At 37.2% G+C, this 13,832-nt stretch overlaps 1 protein-coding gene across 1 annotated transcript; it reads left to right on the forward strand.

Moving 5' to 3' along the window:
- The first annotated feature begins 1,930 nt into the window (after nt 1–1,930).
- On the forward strand, nt 1,931–2,923 carry LOC141602276 (uncharacterized). The gene is made up of 2 exons (XM_074422579.1): nt 1,931–2,050; nt 2,180–2,923. Exons 1-2 carry the CDS (start codon nt 1,931–1,933, stop codon nt 2,921–2,923), a joined length of 864 nt encoding a protein of 287 aa, XP_074278680.1.
- The last annotated feature ends 10,909 nt before the right edge of the window (nt 2,924–13,832 follow it).

Raw genomic sequence — 13,832 nt, forward strand, 5'->3', positions numbered from 1 at the left:
CGTCCTCTCAGAAGTCTACATTTACTACAGTAAATATGGCAAATGTCTTTGGTGCATTTAATATATACACACCGTATTACGTTGTATAAATACCGTACTCGATGAATGAGAAAATACACAACTTTCACTCTCAATCTTTCACTCTCAATCGTAATCTTTAACACGTTATCAGCACGAGCTTGCTCCGAATTCGCAAGGTATCATTTTCAAAATACTCGTAATAATTTAGCTTTTATAATTTTTTTTTTTTTTCAAAACAATTACATTACTAAATAATATTTTTAACATGGATCACCAATGTCATGGAATCACCACTATTTTAAGTTATATCTCAAATTCTAACATATATTTCATCACCGATCCTACTAATGACTTACCTATAAATATCCCTGTTGTTTGCCCGCAACCGCAACCGCAACCACAACCACAACCGAGTGAACCATCGGTTGTTGCCCCACTTAATCAACACTTATCAAAACCGATCCGAATCAACCTCAATAGTCAAGTAGAGGGAAAACTCGAAAAGTGTCACAAAACCCGTCAATTTTTCCCCGAAAATACAGCAGGACCGTCTCGCTCAAAAAGGGCAAGAGACGATCAGGTATCATCTGGATCAACCGAATCCACCTGTGGCAAACGCCATAATATTAACGCTTCTAAAACGGTCACCGCTGTCGGCGGTCCCTTAGGACGACCACCTGGGCCGGCAACATCAGCCGAGGTACACACTTTGAACGATGACCTCCATCGACCACCTCTCATACCGCAAACCCAAAACTTCCCCAAAACTGACAACAATATGCCAAGTCCCGATATCCATAAATCATAAGAAAGGAGATATATATTTTGTGTATCTTTGAATCGTAGAATAAGCAAGTTTGATTCATAAAAGGTAGAATAACATAGGTGAAAAAAAAAAGGGTGGGGAGTGATAATGAAAAAAAAAAGGTGTTTGAAAGAGTAAGCATATAGTGTGTAATAATTGATAGATACTAGAGTTTGATGTGGTGATGCATAAAAACGACATACGTAAGACAATAAGTTATGGTCTCCTATCCTTCTACTAATAAATATAGGTGGTTGGTAAGTCTTAATAAATCTTTGCAGACATTACATCGGACCGTGTGAGTCCCATACTGTCTTACTACTATTTTTTTTTCTTCCTTTTATCATAAGACTAATACTAGGTTGTATGTGTAAGTTACATATTGACATACATATATTATTTATATGTATTATGGGTCATAAATTCTTCTATATACATTATATCTTGTACCTAAATAGTTTATGTATAGAAAAATTATTAGCATCTAAATTACATATATGAGTACCTTTTTTTTGAAATAGCCTTTTGTTTTATTTTATTTTTGCTAAACAAAGTTTATTTTTACTATTACAACTGACGCTACAGTATTTTTAACCCCTATAAAACCCTTATAAACTCTATCATTTTACTCACTTCTTCTCTTATCCAAAATCTTCTTCCCTTATCCAAAATCACGAAAAAAAAGGATAATAATAAGGATACAATACTCGAAGACGAGCTCATGCGCTCTATTAAGAAAAATCTTCGTGAGTTAGAAATCCGGCTTAGTTGGTTAATGATAATAATAATTGTATTAGTTGCCCTTTTCGCTATGTTTTTAGCTCATATTATGAATAATAAGTAAGTTTTATGCATATTTAGCTCTTGTTACATATTGTTATTTATGCTTTTATATTAATTTTATTGTAATCTTTTGATTAAGCTGAATTATCTTCCTTTAAATAATCTTAATTTATGACCAATTTGAATTATAATAAATGAATAAGAAGACCACTAACCGCAATAAGTTAATAATGTTGAATTAATTAAGGTAAAAAACTTGAACATAACTATTCTTGTTTTCTAACAGTTTTTTTTTTTTTTTTTTTTACGTTACATAGAAAAATGTCTCACATTGCCAAAAGAGACTTCGATATTCTTGATTTATCTGGGCAGAAATTCCTGCTATGGAAAGACGATGTCATAGCCCATTTGGGAGCCAAGGGCCTCGAACATACTGTTGAGGTAGGTAATTTTGGTACCTACCAAGAAAAGCAACAGACTCATATATTTATACGACATCATATGGATGAAGGGCTAAAAAATGAGTATTTGTGAATAAGAGACCCTTCTGAATTATGGGCTCGCCTTCAGGAAAGGTTTGGACATCAACAGTATGTCCTACTCCTTAAACTTCGCCATGAATGGGAAAACTTACGTTTCCAAGATTTTACTTCGGTAAACGAATATAATTCGGCCCTATTTCGCATTGCCTCACAATTGGAGTATTGTGGTCATGAAGTTAGCGACTTCACTAAAATCGAGAAAACATTCTCAACTATGGGCAAACGCAATATTGATTTTCAAAGACAAATAAGGCAAAGCAAAATTGAAAAATTCACTGACCTCATTGCAATACTTTTAGTCGCTGAACAAAATGACAATGTTTTGTTAAAAAACGACAATTTGAGACCAAGTGGATCTATTGCAATACCTGAGGCAAATTTTGGTGCTAGAAGTGGGCGTGGACGCTGGATCAATAAGCGAGGACGCGGTAGAGGACGTGGTTCTGGCCTAAGTAGAGGTCAAAATACGTTTAAAAAACCACATTACGGAAAGAGGAAGGCTTATCCCGAAAATATTGAAAAACCTAGAACTACTTGTAATAAGTGTGGTCTAGGAGGACACTGGGCTCGCGCGTGTCGCACGCCAAAACACTTTGTCGACCTCTACCAGACATTCATCAGGCAAAAGAATAAAAGGCCTGAGGCACATTTTATTACTGATGCCATACCATTAACAACCAATATGCCTAAATCAAACATGGTTGAGACTGACATGCTTGAATCAGATATGATCGAAAACAAAAAAACTTTACGGATGATGGCGCGGGAGTAGTGGATTCAATATGACATCTACTATGTAGAAAATATGTTACCTTTATTTTAAATCTTACTATGCATGCATGTTTACTATGCTTTTATTTCTTACCTCAAATAAATGTAATACACTAGTTTCCATTTTCATTGCATTCTAAACATAATTACTAAACAATATTAATAGTCTTTATTTTAATGTTTTAGATATGATAACCGATGCAGAAACATGCTTAATAGATAGCGGCACAACTCATACTATCTTGAAACAGCAGAAATATTTCACTGAATTAATGCCAACTAAAGCATATGTGAATACTATATGCGGCAACGCTGAAATAATTGAAGGTTGTGGAAAGGCTATCATCATACTCCCAATGGGAACAAGCATAACAATATATAAAGCGCTATAATCAAGCAAGTCGCAACGAAACCTGATCAGTTTCAAAGATATGCGACAAAATGGTTATCATATTGAAACCATGACAGAAAATTATAAAGAATACTTTGTCTAACGATAATAAAATCGGGCAAGAAATGCATATTTTAGAAGATGTCATCATACTCTTATGGTTTATATTATACACATATAAATCCCATTATAACTAGCATGATGTCATCAACAAAAATAAATGATAAGACCACATTTACTTTGTAGCATGATAGGTTAGGTCATCCAGGACCTGACATGATGACAAAAATCATTGAAAGTTCACTGGGACACCCTTTAAAGAATGTCAGGGTAATAAAATCTAGTGATTTTCCTTGCAGTGCATGTTCACTGGGAAAATTTATTACAAGACCATCAATAAGCAAAATTAAGAATGAATCACCCGGATTCCTTGAAAGGATTCAATGTGATATATGTGGTCCAATTAATCCACAATGTGGACCATTTTGATATTTTATGGTACTAATTGACGCATCTACGAGATGGTCATATGTAACGCTTCTTTCCACAAGGAATTTTGCTCTTGCGAAATTACTTGCTCAGATAATCAGACTACGAACGCAATTTCCAGATCAAAATATTAAGAAAATTCGTCTGGATAATGCGGGGGAGTTTACTTCTCAAGCATTTAATGAGTATTGTATGTCGATTGGCATAGATGTTGAACACCCAAAGAGCACACGTCCATACACAAAATGGGTGGCCGAGGCAATGATAAAAAGATTGCGACAAACAGCCTAGGCCGCTACTAATGAAATCAAAATTACCAACATCAGCATGGGGACATGCTATTCTACATGCAGAAACCTTAACCCGGTTAAGGCCTACTGCATATCATAAATTTTCCCCCTTATAACTGGTAACAGGACACTCTCCAAATATATCACATTTAAGAACATTTGGTTGCTCTGTTTTTGTACCGATTGCTCCACCCCAAAGGACTAAAATGGGTCCACAACGAAGACTGGGTATATATGTTGGATTCATTTCTTCAAGTATTATTAAATACCTTGAACCTATGACTGGAGATTTATTCACGGCACGATTTGCCGATTGTCATTTTGACGAACATACATTCCCATGTTGGAATATGTGTCATCCGACAATAATGCGATCACGACTGTTGATCATAATGATCACATGTTTAAGTCTCATTTTAAAGAATACAATTGGGAAGTATTTTTACTATCAACTGATCAACATATATCGGTAATGATTGGCTGACTAGAGTTTGACATTACTGTCGTGCGACGGTGGTGATCAGTTGATCCCCTAGGTCATACCTATAGGGCAACACTCTTAATTGATCATTTAATTAATCGTATAGCGTTACGAGTTAATTAAATTACTTGAAAATTGACGGACGATTTTGGAAGTAAATTTTACGTATCACATTGAAATTTGATTAAATGAGATACGGTCTGAGTAATCGAATTGTATCATTGCTCAGATGAAATTATTGTTTAAAGAAACAATTAAATTTGAATGAATTATTATAAATACAATTTGTTGTGATTTATAATTGGTAAAATATTTTGGTACAAGTAATTATGAATTACTAAAGTCAATTTTGTACATGACGTATTTTTATTAATACGTTGATTTTTAATATGTTAAAAATACATAACAATTCTATGTAACATGTGACATGTGGCATATTGACAAATTGACAAAGATAAAATGGAATCCATTTTATCCTCATATGGACCGAAATATTGGGTGTGATTAACAATTTATATAATGTTAATTAAGACTAGTGGAATACATGATTATTTCTCTACAATAGGCATGCATACCTAGTGTCTTTTGTGGAAGAGCACCATGCCCATGCTTAAAATATGATCATTCACTACATGCTTAAGTGTGTGATAATATTATTCATTCATCTTATCAAAAATATTTTTAGAGAGATAAAAATATCTTTCTTCCTTCCTCTTCCTCCTACCCGGTTTTAGGAGACAAAAACCAAAATTATTTTGGGTCAATTTTTCTTACAAAATTAATATTGTACTAGTATTTATAATATTGATTTTAATTAAGAGTAAGCTTTGGGTATAAATCCTTGGGAGAGATGCTACACTTGGGTCTTTGTTCATCCAAAAGGAAAGCTCAAGAACAAGAGAGAAGGAGATCTCTCTTGTGCCCTAAAACCGAAAATCCAATGTAAGATGATGGTTTCTTCCTTATATTGTTTATTAGTTTGCATGCATAAGATCATTTGTTAATTTTATGACAAATTAAATTATAACATATATGAGTATGTTAAGTATATATATAGATCTACTTTTCCTTCAATAGTCTTAGGGGGAGAAAGGAAAGTGGACCAATGACCAAAAGAAATTACATGGAATGCAGATTCATTATTATACCCTGATCCAAGAAATGGTTCTTGTAATCAAGAAGTACAAAAGATAATTCATTTGCAAAGTGTTGCTAATCAATTACCTGATGCATTTACAAACTCAAAAGGGGCCACAAAGTCTCATATTCCAGCAGCAAATGCGCCTGCCAGAATTGACATTCCTATAGAAAACTCTGACAAGTCAATAGCAGAACAATCTATGGCACGTAGGAAACGTGGGAGACCACCGGGCTCAAAGGATCTCAAACCTAGAAAATCTAAGAAACAAAAGGAAATATCATGTGATAAAGATAGTGAAGAAGAAACACTACTAGAGTTACCAAGAGATCAAACTTTGGAAAATGTAAATGATGACAACCAAGAAATTTCAATGAATTATGTTCATACGGGAATTGAATATAACCGAGTAGAAGTCAATATCGACGAAATATTTGTATGCTCCATCGCAACAGAAATCATGACAGACAAAAATGATATTGAGCCAAAATTTGTTAACGAGTGTCGTCAAAGACACGACTGGCCAAAATGGGAGGAAGCAATGAAAGCAGAATTGAAGTCTTTTGAGAATAGAGAAGTTTTTGGCCCGATAATACAAACACCAAAGAATGTAAAACCGGTAGGGCATAAATGGGTCTTCATCAGGAAACGAAATGAGAAAAATGAAATTGTAAGATATAAATCAAGACTTGTTGCACAAGGCTTTTCGCAAATGCCAGGAGTTGATTATGATGAGACATATTCTCCTGTAGTTGATGCAACAACTCTAAGATTCCTAACTGGCCTTACAGTATCAAAGGAATTATACATGCGCCTTATGGATGTCGTGACTGCATATTTATATCGGTCACTTGACACAGATATATACATGAAAATCCCAGATGGTGTGAAAATGCCCAACGATTACAACTCTAAACTACCTCGGGAGATGTTTTGTATCAAACTGCAAAAGTCTTTATATGGATTAAAGCAGTCAGGGCGAATGTGGTATAATCGTCTGAAAGAATATCTTGTGAAAGAAAGTTACAAAAATGATCCCATTAGTCCATGCATTTTTATTAGGAAAACATGTAATGGAATCACAATCATTGCGGTGTATGTCGATGATTTAAACATCATTGGAACTCCAGCCGAGCTTGAAGTCACGGCAAAATATCTAATGAAAGAATTCGAGATGAAAGATCTCGGACGAACAAAATTCTGCCTTGGACTACAAATCGAGCATCTTAAGAATGGAGTTCTTATTCACCAAGAAAATTACACCCAAAGAGTCATACAAAGATTTGGAATGGCTAGATCACATCCACTTAGTTCTCCAATGGTTGTTCGCTCTCTTAGTGTTGAAAAGGACGAATTTAGGTCAAGAGAAGCCAATGAAGATATCCTAGGACCAGAAGTACCATATCTTAGTGCAATAGGTGCATTAATGTATTTGGCAAATAATACTCGACCAGATATAGCATTTTCGGTTAACTTACTAGCAAGGTTTAGTGCATCACCAACTAAAAGACATTGGAATGGAGTTAAACACTTGTTAAGGTACCTTCAAGGAACCCAAGATTTAGGATTATTTTATCCTAGAAAGAAAGATGCTACGTTGATTGGATATGCGATGATCTTTGGATACTTGTCAGACCCACAAAAGGCAAAATCTCAGACAGGATATGTATTTACATATGGCGGTACACCCATATCCTGGAAGTCAACAAAGCAAACTTTGACTGCCACATCATCAAATCATGCATAATTAATTGCATTGTACGAAGTTTCAAGAGAATGTGTATGGTTGAGATCCATGATACAGTACATTGAAAAGGAATGCGATATCAAGACAAGTGATCATCCGACAATAATATACGAGGATAATACGGCGTGTATCGCTCAAGTAAAGGAAGGCTATATCAAAGGAGATAGAACTAAGCATATAGCTCCAAAATTCTTCTTCACACATGATCTTCAAGAACAAGGAACAATTGACATCCAACAAGTCAGGTCAAGCGAGAACCTTGCAGACTTGTTCACAAAGTCACTACCATCAAAGCAATTCCAAGAACTAGTTCGCAAGATCGGAATGAGACGGCTCAAGGATATGTGTTGAATCCAGGGGGAGTACTATATGCACTACACTCTTTTTCCCTTAGTCAGGTTTTATCCCATTGAGTTTTTACTGACAAGGTTTTTAATGAGGTAGTACCCTTCAAAGCATATAGTACAATCCAAGTAATTATAAGGTGAAATTTCCAAGGGGGAGTGTTGTAAACACAAAGTCAAGGTGAAAATCTCACCTCCGGGATTTACTCCACCGTCCTCTCAGAAGTCTACATTTACTACAGTAAATATGGCAAATGTCTTTGGTGCATTTAATGTATACACACCGTATTACGTTGTATAAATACCGTACTCGATGAATGAGAAAATACACAACTTTCACTCTCAATCTTTCACTCTCAATCGTAATCTTTAACAATAATAACTATATATTGGGTGAGAGTAATTGATAAGGGTAATCTGGGTATTTCACAAAAATTTTTACTTAACAAGTCGGAAAGTCAGAAAAACGAGTTTCGGGACAAATATACGGTGTTGATTGGGGAATATACATGAAAGGTTGGGTGTTATTTGTAAAAATATAAATACGTGGTGGTAATTTGTAAAAATACGCAAATACGTAGTGGTTATTTGTAATTTTTCCTTATTATTATTATCACCTTCTTTCTTTAAACGCATTTTCTTCTTTTATACTTCTACCATATGCAATTTGTGAATCCATATTTTGGCCTAGAATGTAACACTCACTCTTACCCGGCCAAGGTAATCGGGAGTGTCACCATCTCGATTTCCCGAGGCAGTGAATCGGAACTCTAATTAAGTAACATTTTATTAAGATGCATATTTAGTATGATGCTAGATCCTCAAATCCCAAGATATATCTTCTTGAAGATGGTAGGAATTGTTTAGAGAGGGTTTGAGAAAGTTTAAAGTTTGTAAAAATGAAGAAGAAATTTGTAAAGGAAGTATATATAGCAAGGCCCAACACACGGAGCCCAACACGCGAAAACTAAGTCTAGGCCCGAGGGCCCGTACACGCGGTCGACTGCTCGAAGGCCCTCGGTTAAGTGCACCAGCCACTCGGCCGAGTGACACAAAACCAGAATATAGGTTTAAGCCAATAAGACACTCGATTACCAAACTCGGTCGAGTTAGTGCCGCTCGGTCGAGTACTCTTCCGTACTCGACCGAGTGCAGAGCTATAAATTCAGGGATATTACATAGATGAACAATCCATGGTGACCTTGTGTTTCCTTCATGGTTACACCCCTTCATGTTCATGCACCACAAACGAATAGCAAAGTGTTCGTGCACCACACACAAACACTCTGCCACTAGTTCGTGCAACTTATACTGTCAATACTAGTGAGGATCCTCTGTCCCATTTTTGTGTCTCATCTCCTGTCTCATGCTCTCTCCTTTTGACACATAGACATAAAAACCACATATATGGTATATTTATTATCTGTTATGTTGATGTGTCAAGCAAAGAGTAGCATGAGACAGGAGATAGAACAGAGGATCCTTACTGTGCCAATACAGGAACTGTCTCGTGCAAGTGACACGAACTATTCGCAATTCCTCAAGAGCTTTTAGTCAACCATGACAATCAAGAGTCAACTTTGTTATACTGCAATTCTGGACAACATAAGAGCATCAAGTAGTAATATAAGGAAAAGATTCTAAGAGCTGGTGCATTGCGCATGTGGCTTTATTCCTTGAGAATTTGGGGTTGGAGCAAATTATAAATAGTTATGACTTGTGAAGTATATGAATAAGAGGGGAGATAGAGATGATGAGGGTACAAATTCAGCCTAAAAATTAGAGGCCTAGTGCGACATGGTCACACAAGCCCAAAGACGGGCCTGCCCACACGCCATCAATTAACGATGACTTAATGAATAAAATGAAAAATTAATTCAACAACAGTATATTAACGAAAAAAAATAGACAAGACTTATTCGTGTAAGCAACACGAAATGACCAGGCAAGTTCGTGTGTATTGTCGTTGAAAGTATTTTCGTTATTAGTCGTCATATTCTTGCCTTAATTTTAATAATATATAGTAGAAAAACCTGACGTTATCTAAATGTATTAAACAACATTAGAAAATGAAGAAAATGTTCATTTATGGCAAATATAAATGAAGTACAAAACGAAAAATTCGATAAAAAAAGTTGAGGCGAGATAAGTAAAACCGGGCGAGAGGTGGTGATTTTCATAGTACGCATCTTACTCATCGCAGAACGTATTGGACCATAATACTCCTCTCATTTTCACGTTTGGACTCAACTAAATTATACTACACTCAGAAAGTGAAGAAAATAAAAACAAGGTAACAAGATACTGTTAGCTTCAAGCCACCCACAACCTCCCCAACCACCACCACCTCTTCCACAGTCCATCCATCCCACCCTCCGCCGGACCACCCCCGGCCAGCCGCCGTCCTTCCTTTAGGTCACCGTACCCTGAGGCCACCACCCTCGTCGCCACCACCTCGAGGCCATCACACCCTCACCTGACATAGCGCCTCCCTTGGCACCGTCGACCCCTTGCCGCGCATCCTTGCCGCCAGCCCACCACCACCGTCTACACTAACCCACTGCCAGACTACTGTTGGAAATGATGGCTGTAAAGCCAAGTTGATTTGTCCAACTATTCCTTTGATATCCCGCATCGGGGGAATAGCTTGCCTTCCATGTGTTTATATTAACTAGTGTACTCCACTAGTTAATTGTGTGGACCAAGGAGGCTTTTGTTGGGAGTATTGGGCCAGTGGGTTTGGGTCCAAACACACGCGCACCGGCCCGGCCCGGCTCGAGCTCGGGCTCGGGTAGAGCACCTGCGGTGCAGGCCAAAGGCCCCTTTTTTGCTCTTGTGTGTTTTTGGGCTTGGCTTGGTTTGTGTTAACAGTCAGTCAACACGACTGTTAGTGGGAGAGAGTCTTACTCCCACTTTCTCTCGGTTTGTTGCCTGCGGTTTAGGAACACGTTTTTGCTCCTCTACCTGCTCATATTTCCTATAAATAGAGCAACAGGCACACACTGCTAAACACACAAACAATCACTCTCCTCTGTTCTTTCTCCTCCTCTCTTCTTATATTATTTTTGGGTAAAGATAATTATTTTCGTTCCAAGTCTCACAGTTCCGACTGGGCGAAACTGAGTGGAGACTGTAGTGTTATCCTTGGAGAACTACCGGCACTAGCTGATCGCCACCACGGTCGTACCGGAATATAGTTTTCAAGGCAGTGGCTCCCTTACCACGGCACTACGAATCGGGTTATATTTCTTCTGATTTCCTTGTTTTTCATTGTTACTGCATAGTTTACTCCAACAATTTGAAAACTATATATCTGTTGTTGTTAATTGCTGTAACAATGTCGTCTGTATTGTCCAAAAATATTTCTGAATTGCCTAAACTTGAGCGTCTAGATGGTAACAACTACAAACGTTGGTCACAAAAATTGCTGATGTATATTGAACAACTCGAAATTGATTATGTTCTGTTTAGTGACCCTCCGCCTGCTGTTACCAAGACTGCTGCTACTGCAGAACAGACCCCTTCTGTTATTTCTGTTGTTAAGTCGAATGAAGAAGTTATTAAGAAGTTTGATAAGGACAATAAAACTGCTAAATACCATCTACTGAACAACATGACTGATATCCTGTTTGATTTATTTATGATTCATAAGTCTGCTCGTACCATTTGGAAATCGTTGGAAACAAAATATGGGGCTGATGAGGCAGGGGAAAGAAATATTTTGTGGGTAAATGGTTGGGATTTCAGATGGTCGATGGGAAACCTATCATGGAACAAGTACATGTGTATGAAAATTTGTGTGCTGATGTAGTTAATGAAGGGATGAAATTAGATGACATTTTCCTGGCCAATGTTCTCTTAGAACGTTTCCCCCCTCATGGTCAGAATACCGAAACCACCTAAAACATAAGAAAAAGGACCTTTCACTCCAAGAACTAGTAAGTCATATGAGGACCGAGGAGGCAAACCGTCTCAAAGATAAGCCTGTTAGTCAAACTTCGAATGCTACTGTTGCTGCTAATTTGGTTGAGTCTGGTGGGCCGTCCAATTTTGAGAAGTTCAAGGGTAAAGGTAAGGACAAGGTTGGTCAAGGTAAGAACCAGGGTCCGGCTAAGAAGAATGGTCCAGGGAAGCATACCAAACCAATTGCTAAAATTCAGAAACCTAAGGGTCCTATTGTCTGCTATGTGTGCGGAAAAACCGGCCACAAAGCCTACCAATGTACCGAGAAGAAAATTGCTGAAGCCAATGTTGCTGTGACTGATGATGTCATTGTTGCTATGGTTGTGGAAGCTAACCTGGTGGGTAATGTTGCTGAATGGGTACTGGATACTGGTGCTTCTAGACACCCCTGTGCTGATAAGGGGTTATTTGCTGAGTTCGAGGAAGTAGCTGATGGGGAATGTGTCTACATGGGTAACTCTTCATCCGCATTGATCACAGGCAAAGGCAAGATCTTTCTCAAACTCACCTCGGAGAAAACACTTGCTCTCACTAATGTTTTATTTGTACCCTCATTGCGTCGAAACCTCGTGTTTGGTGCCTTATTGAACAAAGCTGGTTTAAAACTTGTTTTTGAGGCTGACAAGGTTGTAATTTCGCGTAATGGGGAATTTGTGGGCAAGGGTTATCTTTCTGGGGGTCTTTTTGTATTGAACACTGATTCAGTTTTTAATAATATTGCATCTACTTCTGCTTATATCGCTGAGTCTATTGATGTTTGGCATGGTAGATTAGGTCATGTGAATGTTGACTATATTAAAAAAACTTAGAACTATGAGTTTAATTCCAAGTTTATCGAGTCAAGAATTCTCTAAATGTGCTAGCTGTGTTGAGGGTAAATTCACAAAGAAACCTAGTAAACCAGTTACAACTAGGAACACGAGTCTTCTTGAGTTAATTCACACCGACCTAGCTGACTTCAAAAATGTTGCAAGTAGAGGTGGCAAGAATTATTATGTGACCTTTATAGACGACTGTTCAAGGTACACCCGAGTTTATTTACTTAAGACTAAAGATGAAGCAGAACATTCGTTTATAAGCTTTAAAAATGAGGTCGAAAATCAACTCGACAGGAAAATTAAAAGGGTAAGGTCTGATAGAGGCGGTGAGTATAAATCCAGTTATCTAGTCGACTTTTGTGCTGCAAACGGTTTAATACATGAGATTAGTCCACCTTATTTACCCCAATCCAATGGTGTAGCTGAACGTAAAAATAGAATTTTAAAAGAGATGATGAATGCTATGCTTTTAAGTTCTGGCCTTTCTGACGACATGTGGGGGGAAGCAATACTTTTTGCTTGTCACATTCTTAACCGTGTACCTCATAAGAAAATTGACAAGACACCCTATGAGATTTGGAAGGGCTATCCTCCTAACTTGAGTTACCTTAAAGTGTGGGGGTGTTTGGCTAAAGTAGGCTTACCTGACTTTAGAAGACCCATCGTTGGACCAAAGACCTATGATTGTGTTTTTATAGGTTATGCTCAAAATAGCTCTACTTATAGATTTATGTCTTTAAGTGACCGTTCTATATCTAAGGCTAGAGATGCCGAATTTTTTGAGCATGTTTTTCCTTTTCAGAAAAAGGTTGTTTCATCTCCTTCTTTACCTGTTGCATCTATTGATTTGTCTTCACATGCTAGTAGTAGTAGCACTCCTATTGATCATACTGTTGAACCTAGGAGAAGTAAAAGACCTAGATGTCCAAAGAACTTTGGTGATGATTATGATACAACTATGTTGTCTGAACTTGGATACACTGTTTGTGCTAGTGATGAGTTTGTTTCAGTCTTTTTAATAGAAGATGACCCAAAAACCTATAGTGAGGCAATGAAATCCATTGATGCTAATTTTTGGAAAGATGCTATTAAAAGTGAACTTGACTCTATTGTGTTAAATAAGACTTGGGAGTTGACTGATTTACCTAAAGGTAGTAAACCCATTACAAGTAAATGGATCTTTAAAAAGAAAATGAGACCTGGCGGTACAATAGAGAAGTTCAAAGCTAGACTTGTAGTTAGAGGCTTT

Source organism: Silene latifolia, chromosome 9 (genome assembly GCF_048544455.1).
Source record: "Silene latifolia isolate original U9 population chromosome 9, ASM4854445v1, whole genome shotgun sequence".
In the NCBI taxonomy this organism is placed as follows: Eukaryota; Viridiplantae; Streptophyta; class Magnoliopsida; order Caryophyllales; family Caryophyllaceae; genus Silene; species Silene latifolia.